Below are 25,989 nucleotides of genomic sequence, written 5' to 3' on the forward strand. Positions count from 1 at the left end.
GGCAGAGTTAACGTTCTTGCATTCATTTGATCAGTTAAAGGCTGTTTGGTTTTAAGAAAACCAGAAGCTTCAAACTAAAATAATATGACTCACCAGCAGTTTGTTAACTGGACGGAATTAAAATTTTTGGGATTTTTTTTTTCTCAAATACATAATTATTCTTCTCTAAAGCAACTTTTACACCTACTAACAGGTGGCTTTTGTCCTGCTAAGCTCAAAATTTCCAGTGTAACTTTTCAAAAAACAACCAACAAGAATTGAAAAAATCTAAAATCAGTCTTACGCTGACAAAGAATGCATTGCTTGGTGTATATTTGGTCTTATCTGCACCGAAGTTGGCTTTGCTTTGTAGCCCTGAATAATCCTTCTGAAAAATTTCAACAAACTGGAACAGAAAACTTGGCCTAAGATGACGTAATATAGTCTACTTTAAGTACATTTGCAACTTGGTGGAAAGGTAAGATCTCTAGGTAACTTGTTTCAGTCTTTACACCTCGATACATAACCCTCAAAATAACAAATAAATACAACGTCTTGATGCGGGTAGTCCAATAAAACTAATGAAGAGCCAGGTGCGCTGAACAGTATGGACATGGCTGGCCAATGTCAGGGACACCCCTACCCCACAAGTCTGACATGAATTTCAAACCTTGCACTTGTCACATGCACAAAATCCTGCACTGCTCACGCCGAACTGTGAAGTGACTCACTCTATGCCGAGTTGTGTTGCAGCAGCAAAAGTGTAGATTCGAATAGCCACCTAACTAGAGGTGCTAATGGTATTGACCACTTTAATATCAGTTAGAGAAGGGTATTGCCAGAGCTGGCAGTAAACAACTCCAGACTGACAGGTCAGGGTGACTGTTGGCTTGATTGCTTTCATTACTCACAAACTGTCCGAAGCCAGACCTGCCAGCCTGGGACTCTCTCACATCTAAACTCTCTTCTCAGCTTCCCAGCACATGAACAAATCCAGAAAAGTTCCAACAAGTGATACAACAAATGGTAATACATTTCTGACAGATCCAAGCCTTGAAATACAATCTGGCAATTCCATTTACGCATCTGGTTTTATCATTTGTATAGCGAAAAGATTGGTAGACAAACGAGTTAAGTTTGTTGGTGTTGATATGGAGTGCTGTTGTTGCAAAGGCTGTGAGGAAAATGGAGGAAGGCTGTTGCATATGAAGAAAAGTCTAATAAAACAAAGACTCATAGAATATTCATCAATTCTGCTTCTCCACTCCGGCTTTAATAAGAAGAAAAACAAACCCAATCAGCCCCAGATCAGTGGTTATGAACAACAGTATAATCGCTTCATTATATACAAAAACAGAAATTATCATATCATTCATGTCACTTTGATAAAGCAGCTCCCACTACAGCAACAGAAGAATACTATATACGTAACCCTAAAATACTGCCGTGTGTTTTCCCTCATATGGAATCAAAGCAGCTTCATTAGCGCAGGCACATTCATAAAATATAATCCTGCATGGGAAATAATACATAAAATATTTTTCATTACTTCCTCATCGTACATAGATCAAACATTTATTACCCTGATCAAACATTGATTACCCCTTGCATTTTAAAAAGAAAGTATGTAGCTCATATAACTCATTGTGTATGCACTCTCATTAGTTGGACAATATTGTTGTTCACTTTCTAAGGTTGGAACGAGCTAATCAGTTTTTATAATGAACATAGAAATGATGGGGTACCTAAATGTTAACTCCCCAACAACATTTCATTGTAAACAATATAAATATGTAATAAAATATATCACTTGAAAGTATTGCTTCTAATTTCGGATACAAAACAAAGCATTATAAACTTTTGAAATTTTTAATATCCTCTATTCTAGGTCTTATTATGGTTCAGTCATTGCATCCAATGTACTTGGAAGTGGGATGTTGCAAGTCAGTATTTCATAGTTTTCTATATACAAACTGGGGAAAATCTCCAAATTTGCTTTGCTATTGAAAATAAATGATTAGTTTGCTGAATAGCTGAATAGTTTGCTTAACAGAAGAAAGAAATTATCTTAAATGTTCCAAAATGACCAATGTTTTTTTTTTCCCTTAGATCAAGACTAACAAATTAAATATTTTATGTATACATGGTAAGCTGCCCTTTCGAAAAACTAATGAAATTGCAGAAGTCAAGACTGATCAAGATCTTAATCAAGAATCAAGATTTGATTATTTGTGCTGTTTTCTTTTGTTTGCTCCAGTTGAAGTTTGCAAAAAATAAAAGGTCCCTGTGGTCCATAAATGTTCCAAAAGATGCAATGCAGCTCTCAGTCAAAGCATTACCCTGCTTGCCACGACTGACTGGGCACTATTACAGAGCTATCTTGCAAAGGTTAACGTGTTGTACAATAAAGAATTAATCAGAGATTTTACCTTACGTCACTCAGAAGAATAATTACAACGCTTAGATATTACACATTTCTAATTTTAACCCTGCATTGTAGCTCCATCAGCTTGCAGTGGCTACAGAGAAACTGCATCTCTTGTATTAACGTAGAGGCCAAATATGAATCTATAATTAAAATTCTCATAAATCGCAGAATTTTCTACAAATTTCATCAGTTTCATTTGTCACAAATACCAGACATTTATATATGATACAAGAAACTTGGTAAAATCCAAAGGTTGGATTCTCTTACCGATAACATACTGCATTTTAAGGTTAAATTAAATGTGCTTTGTACTCTCTCGAATGTGTTTTACAGAATTAAACCTTTAATGCCAGATTAAAGAAAATTTAGAGATTTGCATGGAAGCATATTATATGTTTTTCACCCACTTTCTGTTCACTATTTTTTAGTGTAGGTCCACCACCATTTGGAAACACACCAGATCAGATAACCAGATTTAAAGTGGGTAGACTGAGGAGTCAAGTTAGCTATTTTGTACTGCGGTGGTTATGAGACCATATGTGGATGTACTTACTGGAGTTAAGATATACTTTGGATTAACTGTGTGAGGAGCAAGCACTGCAGACGTTTGAGGGCTACACACCTACCCAGAGACACCAAAGTTTCAGGAGTTACAACGGTGGATCTTCAGTGGATATGCCCCCAGCATCTGAGAGAACAGAAAACTGCTAATTTTCCTATCACAAGATCTAAGTTTTGTACTTGGTGATACAGTAATTAAGAATTTTGCCATCCATCCATCCATCCTCTATACCTGCTTAATCCAAGTTAGGGTCACGTGGGTGCTAGAACCTATCCCAGCCACCACTAGGCTAGAGGCGGGGTACACCCTAGACAGGTCGACACACACAGAGACAAACGAAACAAACAACCATGCATGCCAATGAAGCTGACATGCATTTCTTTGTACGTTGGGAGGAAACTTGAGTACCCGAAGAGAACAGAGATCACAGCGCATTAGATAAAAGTTATCAAATCTTAAGAAAACAGCCATTGGATTCTTTCAAAAGACGTTACTATCAGCAAGCTGCAATTAAAAAAGATAAATAGATAAAAAAAAACTTATTACAGAAACTTACTCTGACTTGGTGACTTCTGTCTCCTAGTTTTATTCTTACGTTAACCTTGGTGCATAACGGCCCACACCAAAGATAAAAGTATAACCTGATATGAACAGCAGCGTCACACAAGATACCACAGACACAATGAGGGTCATATAGTTAGACTTTTGTGCAAACTATCAATATCACACACAGTCTTGTTGATATTTTGTTTCACCTCATAAAATAAACTTATAAGCTCATTCCACAAAAATCAGTTTATTGTGTTTATCACCCAAGCAGAAATCTATAGTTAAAAATAGAAAGAGCCTGCTTCTTGGTAAAATGTGTTTTTATATAATAATAGCCACTTGCTCCTTTGAGATGGTACATAAAAGAAACTTTCAGACTCTCTGTTTTCTTTTTATGCAGATGATGATGGCGTCTTGGGGGACTGTCATTATGATGGCTATGGTTTGATTTAACAGCAGTTTTTCTGGTGTAATATGAAAGAACAGCTTTTAGAAAAAAATCTCCTTGGGTGCTCTGTTAGGGAGGATGGCAAAGATGCAGAAGGATGAAAGCTTAGGTAAAGAGGGAGAGCATAGTAGAGACAAAAAACCTCAGGTGTAAGAGTGACATTAAAGAAAAGTGTGAAGGTAAGAGACAGAAAGATAGAAGAGGAAGTCAAAGTTTTAGTACCGCACCTTTCTGCAGACTCATGTCTACCATGCGAGGCTCAGCCAGCTCCAGGAAGAAGTTCTTGTTTTTCTCATACTCCTCATCGTCAAGAATTTTCACGTGAATGAATTTGCTGCAAAAAGGGTGTGAAAGGAAAGGGATAGAGAAAGACAGAGAGGGGGAAGAGGGAGAGAGAAGAAGAGAAAGGTTAATTTGCGATGGAGGAACACAGGAAGTGCACTGTAAGGAGGATTAATAATCAGCATGGAAGAAAGGTTAGGAGGTGAAAGGTCAGTTTATAGTGGACGGGCCTGTCTGACAGCAGCAAGACATGATGCATACATGGGCTCCAGTGAGCTCATTGGATAGCACGGGAGTCATGACAACTACATTCATCACGGTATCAAATACAAATGGAGCAGAGGGTGAGAAGCACTTCATAGAAGTGTGGATAGAAGTACACAATGAAGTGAAAACAGCAGCATGTAATCAATCAGACTGTAGAATGTGTAAACCAAAATTTCACAAGGGCGAAGAAGTCAGTGAACTATAAATGAAAGAAACTGTCACCATCTTAATCGATCTTTATAGCTGTATTCTTTGGTCAGAGGCCTTTCAGAAGGACGGCCAGCTGGACACAGCCAGGACTCTTCCACCCCTCCAGGCATGGGTAAGCCAGACGAGAGAGAAGTAGAGTTTATTGCTTCAGTTTAAGGAAAACACCCCCTTAATGAAGTCAAATGTCTGGAGGGTTGAGGCTCTTTCTACGGAAAAGTGCTGCATGTAACATCATCCCACAGAAACAGCTCAATATGGTACCTGAGCCCCAGCAGCGTTCTCGCCACTTATCACCCTAATTGATCTTTATAAAGAGTTATTGACGAGTGCAGGCAGTTAAGTGGTCAATAGGCACCCAGATGTCTGTCTGCCTTGCCACATCACAGCACATACTCCTAAAGGAATAGCTTTGTTGAATTCAATCGGACTCACGTAAACATGACATTGCACGTCATCTAGTGCCAGAAAACAAAAACAAGCCCACAACGCTCAAGACGAGCTGTGACACTTGCTGCCTCCGCTCTCTTAGTTTTGAGAAAGCATACCCCACAAGCGGAAGACAAGTCAACAATAGTTGACAGGAACGTACCAAGCCTTGAAATAGGGATGACATACTTTATTACGTGCATGACATCTCATGGGAAGATACTTTCTATCTGCTTCTAAGCAAAAAAAAACAACAAAAAAACAGAATCTTGATATGTGTTATTTGGGGACAGTATCTGGAAAGCAGGGATTTAGCTAATAAGATGAATGGCCTGGCAGGGTTCATTATAGATAGCTGCTCATGTATCATGAATTGAGTCAAAAAGCAGCTCGTTTCCTGACATGCCAGTGATGCACTTTCAACACCATCACATACAGCGCACCTTGTGTCAGTCAAAGCTCTGACACACATTTCATACCACTATAACTGTGTACAAACAAAGTCTCTGTGTCTTGTACACCTTCACAAACACATACTGCACACATCACACACATAATACAATTAATCATAATATCCTTGCACCAAACACACCAATTGGTGCGTTTGTGGTTTTTAATCGCCAAAGGAGGTACTGTACAATCTAACGGCTTGTTAGTACACTACACACAGCAGAACAATCCATCTTTCTTTTCCTCTCTTTACATCTCAGCAGCGGGGTTTTTCTTCTCTCACCAAGCAAGACGTCTGCAGTGTCGTCTCTTCAGCCTTGAATGGCACTTTGTTTTTGTTTTTTTGTTTTAAAATCAAGATTGAGAAGAAGCCACACTGAAATCTAATGGACAAGTGGGATCTCGCGGACACATATACCACCTGGAAGTTGAGGGGAAGGGTGGTCGCTCCTGACATTAATGTGGGAACCCCAAATACAGCATTACAATAATCTATCCACACACTCCAGAACACAAAAAAAAATCACCATTAGGTAATTCAGTTAATGCATATATTGTTTGTATAAATGATAAAGCTGGGTCTGTGTGCTTTTGAGGAACAGAATGACAATCCTCGTTTTCCTTTTAACTCCACGTTGCTCTCTAGCAGCTCCTGACAGAAATATCTGGTTTGTGGCTGCTAACTGCTCCACTATAAAACCCAAAGCAACAAGCCATAAGGTGCTAAAAAGCTTAGTCAGCCTCAAGGAAAGAACAGCATCTAGTGAGAACTTCCACTGTGATTGTAGTCACCTCTCCACGTATATCAGAATTGCAACCAGTGCAACTATCAAGAGGAATTGGAGCAATTTTAAGAAAGGGACAGGTGATTTGAATAACAGATGCTGATTCCAACTTAAGCAAACATTCATTTTGGGTCATAGTTTTTTTATATGCAACTGATGAAAATCAATAAAAAGATCATGTCATATTAATAATGAAAGAAAATAAAAAGCGTCTTGGAAACGAGCATTTACTCAACTTGCGTATATGTTTTACATTAACTGATTCCAAAGAACTTGGGACAATGTATAAAATTACAATATAAAATTAATGCACTGATTTGTTATAATGACTATAAACACTATAATGCATTTTACTTTACTTTTACCACAAAGACAAAAAAACCTCAATGTTCTGCTCTTGTGCATGTAAGCTGGGACAAAGACAGCTGTCCAGTTAAATAGTCCACTCAAGCTGTAACAGTAGCACAACTCAACTGTGCATGTAACTGTACTTAGTGAACACAGTCATCCATTGTTAAACGTTTGGTGATTGGAGAAATATTAGCATCTGAAATCCCATGTGAATGAAAAACATCACAACCTTTTTATTCTACTGTGACAACAGCTGGTCTCAGTTTTCAAAAGCCTATAGAGTGTTGTTAAAAGAATAGATGATGCAACACAGTAGTAAACAAGCCTGTCTCTGTTATGAGTGAGTTCTCAGTGGACGAAAATGCAGGCTTGAGATGGATGGAAGGTTGAATCACAATCTTCAAAAGAGAAGCGTCAACTTGGAAACGCAATGTAACGCTTGATTATATTTCTCTGGAGCTTTGAAACTTTGCAACAACCAACATTTTACATAGACGTATTCCACTTTGTTGAGCTTGATTTGTTGTGTATTTGAGTACATATACAGGCATATTAAAATGAGCAGATGATGGAAAATAGATAGAAAAAAATAAATGGTAGAAATCAATCATTATTCCGAGTTGTCAGTTTCCACATTTAAAAGATAGTTTAAATAGAGATAGAAAGATAGAAAATTGACCTTTTTCAAATGGAAACAAGATCACACATCATGTACTGTACTGGTGAGGCACAGGTATGAAACAATCTTGCACACTTTATCTGACCCTTACTATACAGAGATTCTAACTATAGCACACGGTTTACCAAACATCATGATCATAAATACTCACAAATAACTAATAAACACATGCACACAATTCAATACGGTGAAAGTACAGGTAGTGTAGGGCATGGAGAACATTGTTCCAAACATCTGACATCAGCCAACATGGAGACCACTAAAAGAAAACAAAAAAAGCTCCTCCGAATGGTAGATAGTGCGCTTTTGTGAGTGGTGATAAGGATAAGTGGTGGTGCAATATGAACAATTTCAACTGTGGTGTGTTGACAGAAAAGACACACAGGGTGTGACAAGGGGCAACAAATGGCATGCTCAAATATACATTACACACACACAGACACACACACTCACTAACTCATACATGCCATCTCTCATGTCTCTACTGCACTAGTTTCATTTTCAGTGTGGCGCTACAGATTTTTTTGTGGCTGAACTGCAACAACTTAAGGGCATTTCCTCTTCTTCACGCTGTTGATAGGAGAAGGAATTACAATGTAAATGTAACAATGTGGCTTCTTTGCTTCTTGAAAATGAGAAGAAATAACTGCAGCAGAAGTCCAAAATAATAAGTGAAACACTTGAGGGATCAGAGGGTGGGGAAATTATTTTGCGCTTTTGTTCCATCCATCCATCCATCCATCCATCCATTTTCTATACCCGCTTAATCCATCGGTCAGGTCACGGGAGGGCTGGAGCCTATTCCAGCTGTCATCGGGCGAGAGGTGGGGTACACCCTGGACAGGTCGCCAGTCCATCACAGGGCGCACTTTATTCAACACGAGAAAAAATTTATCCAGCACTGCTACAGAAACATAAAAATTGGGTAGTTTGACAATTTATATTTCTTGTGGTGTCTGGTTGTTGTGGTACCATACTATGAAGGGTGAGAGGATATATCCCCAGGCTGTTGTTTTCTGCTGGGCAGTATCATCTTTGGAAGTCGCAACACATGAATAGTAAAATATATAAGCCGCAAGGATCAAGGCTGAAAAGATTAACTAATGGGAATCAGAATCTGAATTTAAAATTAAAAGATGTAATTTTATCAGTTGGCGGAGCCACCAATCGGATACAATGTGTCATAAACGCATCAATGTCCCAGCTACCGTTATCACACAAGATAAAGAGGGGAGGTCGAAAAGGTTTTCTAACCTAAACTTAGACTAGACACGTAAGAATTACAACTATTGGGGTCAAAGGTGATTACAGTTATATTATTCAATTAATTCCTAAATAATTAAAAACTTTATTTCAACAAATCAGATGGAACTGAATTGTTTTGTTTAGAAATAAATAATCCCTGAATCGTATCCTATCCCATGTCTCTAGAAACAAATCGAACAATTTTATGAGGAGATGATACACACCCCTGACAATGATGTATATTTTTCTGCCCTTGACAGTGTATTTCGCAACATCTATACCTGACCATGTGTCTCCTAACTATTTAGGAATAAGATAGAATTAGAAAAGTAAGAATTCACTCAGGGAAGTATACTGTGAGTGAAAGGAATGTGCAGAGGGATCTTAAACTCATTGTTTTGGACTGAAGTTTTTTCCTGTGGATGTCCATCACAGTATTAATTTATCTATTCATTTCTTCTCCTTGTGGTAAGAGCTCTAGTGTCCTGTTAGGACAACTTCTTCTTCTACTGAATTACAATCACTTGCAATGTAGCCTATTTAATGTAGCCTAATTAAGTCACTTCAAACCAAATATGAAACAGTGAATGGAAACAGTGTTATAGAAATTACTACATATTCTTTCATGTCTTGTTGGTCATGTTATGAGAATAGTGGGATTGAGAAGCATGTAATTGCTTTAGACAACTTAGGAATCACATTACATACTGAGGAGTCAGGTGCAATTCATGAAAATCTGCAGCTTCGGTCTGTTGAGCTTTTCTCAATGAAGTTATATGTAGATATGAATGTCTAACAGGAAATCAAGACATAAGTGATTAAGAAACACAGGGCATTACTATTCAGTGTCTATCGAAGTTTGTTCAGAAGTTTACACCTGTAAATACACCACAGTGAATTTCAAATGTACTGCGACATGTCATGTTGCAGACATTCTTAGCTGATTCCTTCCCTTCAGGCAAGGTGCTCTTTTAACACATGTGCACTCAGCCATGCTGGAATATTTTCTGGATCAAAAAAACTTACATTGGGTTTTATATAGAGAAAGCTACTCCAGCTGTACTTTAAATCCAACCAAATTATTTCCTGCCTGTAGTTCTGCATGTTGCACTGCTTTCAAGTTGCTTAGTGGAGAAAGTTCTTGAGTCTCCTTTTGTCTTTTTGTTCATGTTGCTGAAAAAATCTGCTTTTCCGTTTCTCACACTGAAAGTGCATTTGCTTTGAATCATAAAATAAATATGAGTCAATAAAACTTCAATATAAAATTCAGCTACAATAACCGCACCTAAGGACAAGCTTCCCTCTTCCGTGGTGTGAAAAATTCCTGCTTTGTGCTGTGAAGAAATTAATACAGTAGGGTACTAAAATCTGACAAAATCTCCCTTTGGCAAAGTTGAGTGGCGTGAAAGTATGCCTTCTCATCAGTGTCCTTCTTTGTTAAACTGAATTATCCTAATGTGTTCAAATTAATGTGATAATGATGTATTGATGCTAACATGCCAGACATGCATGCTTAAGCTGAGTAGTACTGGAAGTGCCACTGAGTAATGACTGACGATTAAAGGTCTCACACCTCCGCTGCACTGGGTTGCCATCAGCCGGCAGTCTCTGCCTTCTCTAAGACTGGAGTGGATGTAAGAAGGGGGGGGGGGGGGGGGGGGGGGGGGGGCATTGAAAACAGCAAAGGAATTGAAATGTATGTGCAGGTGATGCAGGGAGCCAAGAAGAGATGGAGGTGCAGATGCAGGGTGTCTCTTTCTCCCTCAGTTCTGAAGGCAAAACCCACACTGCGGCTGATATTTTACTTAGCTGCCCGTCTCTTCTTCATTTTTAGACGCCTCTTCTTCGAATGTTATGGGCTCTTCTCTGGCTTCCATTCCACAAACACTAAATAGCATAACTACTACGAGGAGTGTGAAACTGATGTGGTGGAGTTACGCGGCAGAGGAGGGGATATGTGAGCTGTGCGATATTGAATCTTTACTTTAATTTTGTCTGCTGGTGTATACTGACCCTTGACTGCTTAATGCAAAGCTTTCTCCTTTTTAGGAAGAGCACCACTAAAACTACAAGACTCAGCTGCTCATGGCAAGAGCAGGAGTAGCAGCAAAGGTTCTGCAAATAAAAACAACCATTTTTTCCCCAACCAGGTCCCCCCTTATAAAACAACAGCTGACAGCAACCTGTGCTTTCTGGTTTTGCTTAAAAAAACTCACTTAAAAGTGTCCTTTCATTCTGTTGTTTTCCTTTATCTGCTAAGTGCTTTCAAGTTGCTTTTCATCCTTATGCAAGCATGCATATAAGCGGAGCTAATGTCGATGTGGAGTGACTGAAGCATGACTTTTAAACAACACACATTACTTCCAATTCACTGCAGTATTAAAGCCTCATTGGTTGTAAGAGTATGATGAGAGGAGTTCCTGAAAAGTTTTAGTTGTGAGCAGATACAATATCAGAGCCATCAAAAAGCTGAATCTCTTTTCACCATTTAAGATCATGATGATGTCTCTACAAAAAATAAATGGAAAATAAAGTCCAGACTATAAAGAGGGCAAAAGGGAACAAAGGCCCCAGTGCCTCGAGGGAAATCAGTGTCTTAATTAAGCAGGCCTGGTTTCTGTCACCAAGCACAGGGAGTTTCAGTCTCGCTCATTATAACCCTGATTATTTCTTTTCCCTGGCAATCACCGAAAAATGGATTAATTCCATTTGTCAGGGATTTCTTGCCTGATGACTGATGAGCTGAACTGATGACAAAATTATATCAGCAAGGCCTATTCTCACTTTCTCCCCTTTTCTCCTCATACCCTCAAAACTATTTTATTTGTTTTCATCCCATGAGGTAAGCCATAGTTGAAGCATTCTTGACCAACTGAGAAGTAACAAAAAATGTTCAAAGAAAAAAAAACAAAAAAAAAACAAAACAAAAAAACTCAAAGAAAAAACTAAAAGAAAAAGGAAATAGAGACCATCTTGCAGAAATTAGACATCAATATTACATAAACCGCACAATACTGGAGCACACAAAACTCTTCCCTTGGCCACTTGAGCCAGATGCAAGAGCTACGGGTTTAAGGTGAGTGTGGGAAAAATATAAGAGTTAGTGCAGGAGTGCCAGCTGCTGCTTGAATAATGCATGTCTCAATGTGAGTCCTGGTACAAAATTGCACTCTCAGTCCAGAAAGAGCGAGAAAGAAAGCACCAGTTGCCTCAGATTTACCAATCTATACGATAAGATGAAAATTTCCCCTGTTGAATTCAGTCACTCTCAAGGAGAGGGTTGGACTTGTACTTAGAGACAGTTTCTGTTTTTGGCAAGCATCCTCCTTTTTGAGGTGTCCTTGAGCCGCTCATGAAGGGTGCGATAACATTGGAAGCTACACTAGAGGCTAGTATTTTTATGTTCTTAGACTAATTATATAACTAGCCTTTTCTCTGTTAGTCTGTGTCTTTAGACAATGTCAAAATCAAACTCCCCCTAACCCAAAACATAAAATGATTATAATTTTTACCAGACCATCATCATCAAATTAAAGTTGTTTCACTTATTGGCTACTTCTACTTTTACAGAGTTGCTTTCCTTACAGTTTCTCTACTGAACTAATGTTGAAGCAATTAGTTGATCAAGTTCAACATAAATGAATGAATGAATTATGATTCAAAAGGTGCTAACAATTTCCGATAATTTTAGCTTTTAAAATATGAGGATTTATTGTTTTTCTTATAAGTTATTTTTATAAATTTTAGGTTTAAAACAACTGTAGTGGACAGTTTTGCAAAAAAGAGGGACAGGCTGTTTTAGAATTGTTATTTTATGCACAAAAATGATGATATGATCAGAACTGGTACAAATGAACATCAGTTCTTAAAACAATTTAATTGTTTATTGTCAATTATGTTGTTAATAACTGTTAATTTAATGGAAGGAAAGTTTAGATTCAAACATGACTGTAGTGAGAACACATCTCTTGTCTCCTAGTAATTATTGTTGCAACAAATTATTACCAGATTACATTTTCTGCCATTATGAATTCATTATTACTATGTTCACTCACAAAATATATATATTTTAAAACAAAATAGCCAGTCTTGTTCAGTAACCATCTGTAGTGACAACAGCATTAATAAAGTCACATTCTGACACTTGGTTAGGATCTTGAGGCATCCATTTTGAATGCACAGGGTACCTCCATATTGTCACTTTGGGATGTGCAGGGATTGCCGAGCCGGTAACGTAACTCTGCCTAAACGTTTTGCCACGGCAACACGGAAAAAAATCAGCAAAGCTTTCTACAATCAGATATATTTTATTGGGAATTATAGCCATGATGTTTTCCTAACAAAGTGAAAAACAGCAGTCCTAAGGCAGGTGTTGAGCCCCATGCTGGCCAGTCATCTCTCTCAAATCTGTTTATGCAATCTGTATTAAATGTTTATAAGCGAGTGCTATAAGGTGACGTTTTCCTGTTGGCATTTATTACTGGCACAGTTGGTGTGTCACTTCAAGTCCCAGAAGGATAACTGGCAACAAGCTGCTTTAAAGTGGCTTCTTGTGCATCAGAAGCTGAAAACTAACACAAAGTTCTCTTCACAAGAGGTAGTATGTGACAAGTTGGTAATAAGAAAGTCTTCTCTTTAATGTCTTCTCTTCTTGCCTGTAAGGGCTTCAGGCTGTGAAGCTGATCTCTGAATGGCTAGAAGCTTACTGGATACAGAGCTGTTGTGGTGTGAGGGGCCATGGCAACAGACTGATCCATAAAGTATTATATGACATTACAGTATCAGTTAGAGGATGTAGGCAGTAAACTTCTCATTGGAGGATGACACACAAGCGCAGATACACAAAACCAGTTGAAAAAGTGAAGCCTGGCAGTGTGGCGTGTGCCGCAGTGAATGAAGGATGTAAAACTCATGATGAGGACTTGTAGCAAGAATATTGCCAGGTTTATTAATACTGTTTCAAGGAGGAATCACATAAGGAGTCACATAATCAGAATTCCAAAGCAGGGCTGCAGCTGTCTCTTCTCAGGCCTCTTAGCAGTTTCAGTGCAGCTTCTTGGTCTCACAACTTGTATCCATCTCTGTGGGAACAGTAAATCTCTCTTTTAAGCTTACCTAGCGGGCAGCTGGTCAGATTACAATGTGTCTTTGATTTAAGAGAGGTGCGATCGAATGTGCCCTCAGTGACAAGACACCTCTCTGATCCTGTGGATCTCTCACACTCTTCGGCCAAGGACTTGAATGTCTAATGCACCTGACCCTGCTCCCATTTGCTGCTCTTGCTCTCACTTGTTGTCATGGATACAAAACCCTTTTTGCCAGCCAGGCTCCTCTCTAAATGCGACACATGACACACAAGCACTTTCTGTAAAACTTCAACCTTTTCTACTCTTTCAGTTTATGTAGCGGCGCTGAGCTAAACATTCCCTGGAGGGAATGGAGCATCCGAACAGGTTTACCTTAGTCTGCTAACATACAGCCAGTCCATTACTTCATCTGTGTGCCTTTACAACCCATGCACATACACCTCAGCAGCTGTTGCAGGTAAAGGAGGGGATGACCAGGGGATCACACAGTGGCAGCTTGCTTCCTGTAGAAAAATTTGCTTTTTAGAGAGGCAAGAGACTGGCACTGATCTAAACAGAGTGGTCTGGCTATGGGAGGAGGAGCAGAGCTGATCAACTTCACTTGTCAGGCACACTTAAGACGTGGTTCCCATAAAAACCTGCTGACTGCCAGTTCTGAAGGAGAAAAAGACAATAGGGGAGGATGAAAAATGGGGAGAACACTCAAAGATAGAGTAGAGGAGGAGGAGGAGAAAACAGACACGTCTATGCTTCATGTTTTTTGGGCCAAGAGCAAGGCAAGGAGGTGGGGGAATATTTTTTTTGGATGTCTGGAGCAGACTCATAGGACCTCCCCTGCAAGGACACAATGCAATAAAACACTCAGATGTTAAGTGTCTGATGGAGGACGACAAGGGAGGAAGAGAAGGAAGTAATACAGGATCCAGCTTGGCCTCCAAAATGAAGGGTGAAGGAGATGGTTTGACTGAGGGCAAGACATTCATGAGTTCTACTCCGGGTGTTGGGTGTGGGTCTGTGATAGCTGAGAGAGCTCATGCCGAGTCAAAGCCCCTGCAGCTAAATGACAAACTTCATCATATATGAATGACTTGGGAGAACGACAACCCTTCTTTGCATCAAAGAAGGGTAAATCATAGAAAAGTAGTGCTCTGAAATGATAAATCATAATGCTTCTTGTCACGTATAGAAACAAGGCAAAATGGTGAAGCTTCTGAAAAAGAAATCTAACTGTTGGTGTCATGTTAAACATGTTTCTCTTTAAATCTTGTTTATGCTGCTAATGACTGACAATGTAAGACACTTAGACTATTCCTCATGTTAATTAATTGCAGTTATTGACTATTTCATCAAATATAAGATGGACTAAGTCTCTTAGAACTTAATTTCTTCTTCATTGTTTCTACCAGAAAAGAGAATACAGTCACTTGAAGAACATTTAAACATTTGCCTCATGTCACACTGTCTCTCATCTTTATCTTAATATTCAATATTCTTAAAATTTGTTACCCTCAAAGCCTCATCAGTTAGTTATTTTTTTTAAATTCACTTTGGACTTTGGACTTTGGACTACAAAGCTATTAAGTCTCTCTTCCACATGACTGAGAATAATTTCAACACAGTTTTGGTTGCTATTCTATTCTTTTTTTTTCCCGGCTGCCATTTATTGATTATTTTTCTTTCAAAAAGACCACCACTATTGAGATTCCACCACTGCACAAGTCATGCACAGTACAGTGGTACAGTAGTTTGCATTGTCGCTTCACAGCATGAAGATGTATAATTAAACTATTCAAGGACACCCCTGTTTGGCTGACTGGTGACTTTAAATTGACCACAGGTGTGAGCTGAATTTAAAGAAAAAAAGAAAAGGCCTTGTTACAAATGCAGACTAAAAAATGGAGACATGTAAAAGACTGAAAAAAGAAGAAAGTGAAAATATTCAAACTGACAATACTGTAACTCAAAGCCTGTATCGCAACTGCACTCATCACATTCTCCTAAGTCATAGACAAAGACCTACTGTCGCAGATGGAGAAACTGATGAGATGCCAAGCGACGGGTATCCTCGAGCATTAAGAGAACTTGTACTTAGGCTCTAGAAAGAGCAATGGAGGATGAGTGGTTAGAGCCAGGAGGCTAAAAACCAACCACCTCCACTTTGTGCCTCTGGCAAAGATCTGGGTGGGAGTAGTCTCCTGTGAGATATATCCAGGGTCCAGCAAGCAAGCTTTGTCACTTGATCTAATGCCACTATTGTTCTTTTTGAGCCGTCATCACTTGTGCTTTGCAGCCCCTGTTAACCCATCAATACTGCAGTACCATGGCCCAACCCTAAACCTGGGTTGATAAACTAAAATTGTTCTTTGCAATTATAAGCCCACCTCTACAGCAACAAAAAAAATAGTCAAAACTTTCATAGTCTGAATAAGAGCTCATCATCCCCTTATCTATCTCTATGGCTTCTCTGTTGCTGTGTTGCTTTTCACAGAAACAGAGCAGCTGACCAACCCTCAGCACATGTTTCACACATTAGGCGTCACTTATTTGTCTCTGCTGTGCAAATTGGTGTTACAACAGAAGCTGCTATGATTTCAGCACTCCAGAAGGAACAGAGATGGGGAAGAAAAAAAAACTGTCAAACCTCATTTAATCTTTAATCAAACAACAAAATGTACATTTAGCGCAAATCAGGGTGAACATGTGATTTGGTGCATTTTTTGTGGATTCCATGGATGTCAACAATTTTACACTTACAATGGAGAACATGGACGAAAATAAAGCCTAAATCCAGCACACATGTACTCTTGGACTATTTTCTTGAACATTACTTTGTGGTGGAATTTGAGAGAGATGGAGTTTGAAAAGTGACAGAGGTGATTAAATTCCTCATAAACAGCCATTAAGTTTTAAAATGGCTCCAAGGTAACCGTTATCTAAATGTTGTACACCATGTTCAGTGTCTCAAAAGTGAAATTAACAACACAGTTGGTGCAAAGTTATGGCATTGTCTCTCTATGCCCCTCTCATCACAGCAGATCTGGTTCAGACAGTAAAAACTATGAGTTACAAGTAGCCAGATACCAGTAACACTCTGCCATTGTTAGGAGCTGCAGCTTCTGGAAATATTAGACCTCTTCACACGATAAGGCAACTGGGACACTATCATAAAATTGCTGTTGATAAAGTTTATCTTAATCGTAGCATGTATGTCTGAACATATTTCTACACCCAACACTATTAGTGTTTGAGTATTCATCCAATCTGGTTACCCGTAAAAGCTATAGCCATATCTAGAAACTGAAAATGATATGTGCAAAATGTACTTTCCAGATCTAGTTATTTAATGTCATCTTTTCACACATGTGCACAGTCTCTACACGCCTTAAGTATCAAAGTATCTTTGGGGGCACATGCATAAATTACTTTGGCATTGCACAAGCATGTCTGTAGGTAACCGTAGGTATTAGGGGTAAGTAGAGGGGTGGATGGCTCTAAAACAAGCAAGATCACCTGAGAAAACTTCAGTCTGAGACCTGCTGGAAACTACTCCTGACTTGCTATCATTTCCTCCTCTTTTTTTTCTTGCTTTTCCTTGGTGTCTCATGCACATCAAAGATACTTGGTCGGCTTTAATAAATAAAGTTATGGAACAAGAGACCAAACTATTTTAATGTTTGAACATAAAATACTCTGTTAGGATTTGGGAAAAGGTATCTGGCTTGGTGTTAAATGCCAGTCCAGATGCAAGGGTAGAGGACATATAAACAGTGTGAACAGAAATTTGAAAAAAGGTTCAGAACAGAGAAAAGCATAGATGTTGAATGTTTTTTTGGTTTCTAGAACTTTTAAATGGCAGGATATTTTACTTGAAACAGGCATCGTCGACTGGATATACTTCAGATGAAAACTAATTGATTCAAAGAGTCATGGACTGATTAATTATTCCTGATTTGTATTGCTTCTATGTTTTGTTTATGCATTTAGCAGACACTTTTATCCAAAGCAACTTACACTGGTAGGGTAAGGGGTCTTGCCTAAGGACCCCTACTTTCATGCAGGGGATTTCAACCCAGGTCACCCACATGAAAGGTGGCAATCTTACCTCTACACTTTTATAGCATGACATTTATAGCATGAATGAAGCAGACAACTTTGAAAGCATTTGAAAGAGTTTTAAGTGACATCACTCACAACATGACTCTCAAAGATGAGCTCCATTTACTGATACACTACATCATTACTGAGGTAACCCATGTTAATGTGAGGACATGCAAATCTGATTGAATCATTACCAATAATCAAAAATCTAATTTCAGAGACACATCTGATTTTACATTACATTCATCTAGCTGACAGTTTTATCTAAAGCAACTTACAGGTGAGGAACACACTTGAGGCAGTGTAAGTTTCAGAATCTCACTCAAGGATACTTTAATATATGGACTGGGGTACTTGGGTATCAAACTAGTGATCTTTGATTGAGGGACCACCCCTCTTCCATTTGTGCTGAATATCCCTCATGAGCCTACAGTCTATATATGTTCCACTGAAGCTTCCATATTCGGACAAATAAATCTATTCACTTCCCAAGTAAAGATACCTATTTCCAACTGTCCAACTTTCACATCAGTGGAGGGAATGCTTACGTTTACACTATTCACAGTAAGAATGTGTGACAAACTCAGATGATACATTTCCAACACCTAACTTCACAGTGAAGCACTAATGCATGTTACGGGTTGTTATGGGTGCAGAGGGAAGGAGGACACTTAAAGCACTCCCACTTGTCTCCAAAAATCATCTGTTATGCGAGGAAGCAAACATGAGTGTTGAGAGCTACATGCATACATGGATTTCTGAGAAGACAAGCGGTGCAAAGAATTGCCTTTTTATGTTTCAAAAAGTAACAGAAGTTCAACGTTAAATCCTGACATTACTGCACTTCCTGATTTTTGAACAACGTTTTCACACACGATATGCATTGCACTTAGTATGCCCAGCTATAAATTGAATCTGCCACCTCAGACTTGGGAAAGGATTGCTGTGCAGTGTGCAAGTACTAAAAATAATGTTTACACTCAAACTACTAGGCTTTGGGCTCCAAAGAACTTAAGTACATATGGAGTACTGAAAGTGTGAAAGCGGCAGTGCAGATCTGAAATTTATTCCACAAAAAAGTGGAACTTGACCCAATTGCCAAGTTTCTAAATCCTGTCTATCAATTTTGTGTAATCAAAAACATTGGCAGTCTGTCACTGTCAGGAGTTTTAATTTAGACTTTTTAGACATTCTTATCTGCCTACTGTTGCACAATATGGCTCACCTAAAAATTAATTCAGTTTCTTGGTAAACACAGTACATTAGAGTTAGCCCTGTAAAGGCCTTTGACATTAAGTAAAACAGTCTAAGAAAAAAAAAATCTCTCAATCAACTTAACTGCCAAGAAGTAGACATGCAACTTTTTCGTTGAATTGCTTAAATTCAAACATGTGAAGATTTTGTTTTAAGAGATCCCAGACAAAGACAAAGGTGGAGAGTGCAAGTCTATACAGCAAGAATTGTATTGAACTGCTGGTATTGTCAATGTAAGAGAATTTGTGGGTGACTGGTTGGCAGTGGGAGGTACATTCAATTTGCTGCAAACAAAAAGGCATCACTGATTCAGAAGTGAATGGCACTGAGAAGATGCATAAACTTCTAAAAATAGTCTGGGACATAGCTTTCTCTGCTGGATGCATGTCTGTCCAGACTGTATCAGCCACAAACCCCTGCTTTTACTCAGTTGGTACACAAACACGTTCATACTTACTGCCACTAACATTAGTACAAGCTGAGACAAACACTTGAAAACACACAATGAAATTAAGAAGTCTATTTGCAGCCCTAGGTCCTGTACATGCAATGTTCCTGTACGCACTCATGACGTGCCTATAGCTAGGTTTTATGCTGCAATTCTCAATAGTATAACACAGTTTGTTAACCCGGGGGCTCACAACCAATGTAATGTCTTCTGATGTTAAAATGGGCCCCTTGATAAATTCCTAATTATACAGAAATGACTGTAGAATGTCTTTTCCTATGGCCTTTGGGCTCCATAGGACCGATTTAAACGTTACAGAGCTTGCCAATGAATTTCCAATGACTAGCTTATTAGAGGAACTTCTTTTTCTGCCCTCTGGAGCAAAAAAAGCATGGCTCTATGCAGTCTACAGACTCAACCTTAACATTTCCTTCATAGTTATTTAGTTCAAATTAGTTTTTTGACCTGAACAGGCAGCTAATGCCAAAAGCTAAGGTTTTGAACTTCCTTACGTTAATTTACGTCCCTGCTGTTCACTGCTTATACTGCACAGTAGCTGTGAGGTGAGCAGGAGCAAGGTTTAATCAGGAAAATACAAACCAGATGGCAACAATCCTCCTTGATGGCAGAGGCCTCTCTCAGCAGATTCATGCAGCTTGCCACGTTGCAAAAAATGTTCAAGTATTTTTAAGTATATTTCAAGAAGCCACCAAATTCCCCAGATCTCAATCTAATTGCACATCTTTGGGAAGTGTCAGAGTTTTGAGCCCAGACCTCAAAACTTAATGGATTAAAGGTCTACCCACACCAACAATAATAGCAATGTGAGAGTCCAGACTGTTGAATGATAATGTTCAGAAACCAGAGATGCAAAACTTGTGCTGCATGCCCCAGCTGTACCCAGGCCCCAAAAGGGATTTTGATGACCTGCTCTTGCTGAATGTTGTCCAGAAAAAGAAAGACTAAAACGATTCTAGACAAGACAAGACAAGTTAGGAGAAGCTACAACTCTCATGAGAGCTGTTGTCTTGTTAAGAACGCATTCTCTTTTTGTATTTATGAGTCAACATCATTTTGATGCTATCGTCGCATCCATGTTATCTCAGCTGTGTTTTTATTTGCTGTCAGTTTTTTTTAATGTTCATCAAATCATTCTGAAAGTGATCCATTGGATAATGTTTAATACTTTCGTAGTTATAGTTGTGGTGTGGACCTCACCATCCACTTGAATCAGGATAACATATCCAACTTATTTTTATATTCATCATTAGAATTAGAATTTGTTCTTGGTGTGGCTAGGCCTTTAAGGGTCTGCTGGTAATGTATTGGTGCTTGGGAAAGAATTGTTTTGTATCTACAGTGGTGTACATAAAATTGACAAAAAACTCCCATGTATCTCACTTTCGGCGTCACTGTATGTTTTTAAGTTTTACCTTATGCTAATCAGTGTGTCTTCACTTCACAGCATCCCAGCTGGCAGCTTGTAACTTGACACTTCAATCCCCTTCATACTTTCACCTTACATGTACACTGAACATCTGACAGCGCCTTTGACACACTGAACCTTTCCTTAATGCAATTAAGGATGCTCACAGTCACACACACAAAAGACACATGGCTGCATGGTGTCATTTGTGCTTACACACACACACACACACACACACACACACAATGATAGGGGGAACAGGGGCGGAGGAGTAACAGAAGAGTAAAGCACCGAGATGAGCCAGAACAGTGGGATGACTCAACATGAATGGGAGGAACTATCACAGTGTATGTCCTCTGGTCTCTGATGAGATTATTGGACAGCGCCTCCCTCCCTCCTGGTCCTCCACTGTGTTGTCTTTAAAAGATTAACCACACCATTGTCTCTGCCAATAATGACAGGATAAAAGGTCCACTGCCTCGCAGGGAAAGTTGAAATGCTCTGCACTAATTCCCTCCCATGGAGCATGTTGCCATCATCCATCCCTCTGAATCCTCATTATCATTAGCTTACAGCACAGAAGATCAGATTGGAAGCAGGAGTCAGGCAATCTGTCTACTAACCAGACTGGCGGAAAGAGGGTATTTTGCAGTATTTTACTTGTTTAAAAAAGACAGAGGCCTCTTTTAAAAATAAAATGTTGCAAATATAGATATAGATCTATTTTTCCATATAGTCCAGAGAGCTAAGTTTAATACTTTTAACTTAGCATTAAAACAGGAAGCAAGGTAAACAGCAAGCTTGGGTCTCTCAAATATGAAAAAATAATGAGCAGAGCAGTTGCTTGTAACAAGACAAACAGACATATGACCTGTTCCTGTGCAGCTTTTTTACTGCTAACTATCATAAAAACGTATTACAATGACAACTGTACCTGAATGTTCTGGAGGAAATTGGTGTGAATGACTGGTGGATAAGTAGCAATCATCTTGATTTGTGTTTGACTGTTTAGTGATGTGTTAAGTTGCCAGCTTGGCCCATCAATTCCTGAGCCAGCAGGAGGCAATATCTTTTTAGTGGATTCAGGAAATAAAGGATCTGACTATTCAAGTTGCTATACATATACTGTATATTTTCGAAAAAGGGCTCTTGTGTTCCAGGCAAAATGTCTAAGGTTAAAAAGAGCAATCTGCCTCTTATTGTTGTACTTACATCACTGGGAGATTGTACCTCGCAACAGCGCATATTTATATTCTCATGGTACTTGAGCAGCCTCCAGGATTATCGGACAAGTTGAAGCAAGCACTAAATTTTTGAAAATACAATATGACCCTGGTCTGACTTGGTTTGATATTGATCCACCCTCCCTACTGTTCGAGCTAATCCCTCTCTACAGTATGTATCAGCTTCTCTCCTCTGTTGTTCGGCAAGTTTCTTCTTTGCCCACCCTGCGTGACCGTGTTTTTAGCCTGAACAATATACCACTGCCTCCCACAGCTTTTGTTCCTTAGCTCCTCTGCTTTTTCCTTCATGCCCCCCCCCACCCACCCAAACTGTGTTTGTCAGGAACACAGTGTGTCAGCGCTTGGGGAAAGAGGAAAGGTTTGAGAAGGGATGAAATACAATGTGATACCTTAATAAGGTGTGGCAGGAACAATCATTAGGGATATGGTTTGCCCTGTCCAGCCAGCTTTCTCTTATTCCATTCTCATCTTCTCATTTCCCACCACCATCCTCCCCTCTTCTTTATTTTTCCTGTCTTCCTCATTTATATCTCCTACCTTCCTCCATAGCCGCTTCTCTCCAAGCCACCCTTGCATTCATCACATTCTCTACTTCAGCAAATGGTTTTGCTTTCATTTACTTTATTTCCCTGTCCACCCCCCGTCGGTGAATTTATTTTTAGACACTCTTTGCGGTGTGTAGCTCTTTTTGTGTATGCAAGTTGACCTGATTTCCCAGTAATCTCAATGCCAACTTCATCTCCTTTAAATGTGGCCCCTGACAGGGGAACCACACCTATTCACTGCATCTAAGGGGTACCAGCTTGACTGAATACAGAGGAGAAGCAGCGAGGGGTAACTGTGAGGTGAGAAGAAAGGAGGTAGTGGGGAGGGGAGGAAGTCTTCATCCTCCTGCAGTCTCAGCCCCCCACAGTGAAAACCTGTGAATCAGCTGAAGGTGACTCATAGAGTTTGCATGCTTGAGGGGTTAACCTCTATCAATAAAAAAATCCATGCAGGAGCTAATGTAACAAGGACAAGTTTGATATAAAGGTGCTGATTAGGGTATATTCCTTACTGAAAGTTGTGTTTAACCAGACAGTTTTTAAAACAAACATTTTACAAACAACTTTAAGGTGACAATAGATCTTAGACTGTCAACCTAATTTCACCCATATTATATTGTCAATTTAGAATGCAAGCAAGATTTAGACAAAGAACAAGACAAACAAACATAAATCTAGCAGCTTTTGCTCTGCGGGAACTTTCATCAGGAGCTAGGAATTAATGGAATTTCTCACAGAAGTTACACCACAGAATCTAAAGTCCTTTTTACACTGGTCAAAAAAAACAGCAAACTCCCACTTAGAATCTTGCTCTCAGATGCAGTGGGAAAGTGTTAAATCGGTTGGACCAGATCAGTTTTACCTGTAATCAGAACAGCAGGAAGTTTAATCTCTGTTCTGCATTCAGAATAAAGTCTATACCTCAGGGTCTTGATTATCAGAAGCACAGCCAATACAATACAGTGTAATGCCATCCCTTATGTTGTCATAGTGGAGTGGTTGGGTACAGAGTGATTACCACCAGTTTTGTCAGAAAATATATGGCATTGTTGCATTGCTTGACGCATTACACACACTAAATGAACTTGAGTAAAGAAAACTGTCGTATGGGCATGGAGAAAAATGTGTTTAAAATAGATGTTGGTTTTTCATACATCACCTGACTAATTTGTCTTAAATTTAAGGACTCTTAAATGCAAAACCAATGTTAAGACCAGCTGCAACAAAAGGGCCTCATCTCTGCATCTCCATGAGTCACAAAAGTCTGGGCAAACAACCAGCACTCAAAGACATTGCAAGTACCTCGTATAACTGCCAGCTATTACGTGCCATTTACTCCTGTGCAAGAGGACATACTGTAACTATCCAGGGCAGAGAGGGGGCAGTTGTCTATTTACAGTATACAACAAGGGGAACCAGAAAATAATAAATAGATAGAAAAGTTGTAGGTAGAAAAAGTAAACAGTATGTGTTGATTGTCACATTGTCATTCCCTCACCATAGAAGTTTGAGTGCAGTTTGAGGATATGGCTAGTAAGAACATTATTGTGAGAGTGGCATTGGCAAGGCTGAGGAAGAGCAAGAGTCTTGACAATAGGAAGAGGCAGAGATGAAAAACAAGGGAAATCACACCATTACTGCATAAAATCATGGATTGTCTGGCAACTGAGCAGCCAGTCACAATGAGCTCTCTTGCTCACACAATTCAACATGCTGAATCAGCTGAGAAAACGTTGACTTGCTCCAGCAGTGCAGACAGTGCACAGACACTCCCGACGTTCCCAAAAGCCAAGTGCTGGTTTAGTGTATAAGGGCATTAGGGCATTGAATTGCAACTCAGTCAACAATCTCAGGGGATCTTCTAGAGTTTGACTACTTTGCAGGGAAATTGTGGACAAAGTTAAGGTCATGAATGCCGATCTGTAAAAGAGATCTATGGTGTATATGAACTGCATGGTGGGTGGGTTGATTTACAAACCCCATGTCCATAATGTGTTTGACTATGTCTGTGTTGCCCACTTTCTGTAAGTCTGCAGCATTCCAGTACTGCCGCAGCTTGCTTTCATAAGCCAGCAGTACAGACATGTAAAAACCTCCAGCTCACCCCTCACTGTTGGTGGCACGTTTAATTTCATTTTACGTTTCAAAATATACAGCCTCCCCCTCCTTACTAATCCTTGTCTGTGGCAGCTTTTCTCTTTCTTTCCCAAGGTTAGATGTTCAGGATGACTATAATAACATATGAAATCTGACATAGTCACACAGCAAATCTTAAGAGCCATCTCTGATTCATACCCTCTTTTAATTTGGTCCTCATCCAACTGACAGAGAGATCAACTGATTACTAATATTTTTATGCTGTAGAGGTAATGAAAAACATGCAATTTGATGCATATGTAATGCTGACCAAGGATTGCCTTGAGGTTTGTTACAGACATTCACGTACACTTGAGGATGAACTGCTAACCTCAAGGAACAGAGCCATACTGATCAATTAGCCAAAAGCGAACAAGATGCTGTCCACTTTTCTGTCAAACACTTTGAGAAGGAAGAGAATCACCAAATTTGTGGCAGCTTTCATAACTTATGATCTATGGTCTTACTTGGTCATAAACAACCCCAAAATTTAACTTTACAGAAACTTGTCTATACCTGCAATCTGTTGCCATATTAAAGCCCAGGTGAAACCACAAAGCAGGTTAAGATTCACACCTCTACTACCTGGTCATCAGTTGCATTCTTTTGTATTATTGATCCTTTTCACTGTCAAATTGCAGAGAAGGTTTTGTTCTGAAGAGAGTTGCCAGCCCAATACCAAAGGACTTTTGGGTATAGTGCAGTGAGGTAATGGTGCTATAAAGAATACCCCATTAGAAGACTAATCTTAATCTTTGATAAAAATGTTTTTGCACATTTTTTACAAAAAAAAGTTAAATATTGTTATGCTCTTGCATGAAGACCAATCCCCAGACTTCCACCTGTTGTTTCTGATCTCCTATTCCTGTCTTCCTGCATTATATTCTTCCCATCATACCAAATCCCTCTTATTTAGTCACCAGCTGTTTGCACATCCAAACGTCTGCCTCCTCCCATTTAAATCTGCCGGGGAGGTACACAGACCACCTGCCTGCTATATCTGTCTGGCATGCAGCGACCACTTGGATTCTCTGCTCCTCACTTGCACACAGCCCTCATTCATTCAATTTGAGCCAACTCTAGACTCAGG

At 39.3% G+C, this 25,989-nt stretch overlaps 1 protein-coding gene across 1 annotated transcript in view; it reads right to left on the bottom strand.

Moving 5' to 3' along the window:
* The window catches only part of slc8a3 (solute carrier family 8 member 3), a 123,892-nt gene that overhangs the window by 50,604 nt on the left and 47,299 nt on the right, over positions 1–25,989 (bottom strand). Inside the window, exon 3 of the mRNA XM_072366042.1 lies at positions 4,194–4,300. Within this exon, the coding sequence (XP_072222143.1) occupies positions 4,194–4,300 (107 nt within the window). The remainder of the gene's footprint in view (positions 1–4,193; positions 4,301–25,989) is intronic.

This window comes from Leuresthes tenuis, unplaced genomic scaffold, assembly GCF_036924035.1.
Source record: "Leuresthes tenuis unplaced genomic scaffold, fLeuTen1.0.hap1 SCAF_15, whole genome shotgun sequence".
Lineage (NCBI taxonomy): Eukaryota > Metazoa > Chordata > Actinopteri > Atheriniformes > Atherinopsidae > Leuresthes > Leuresthes tenuis.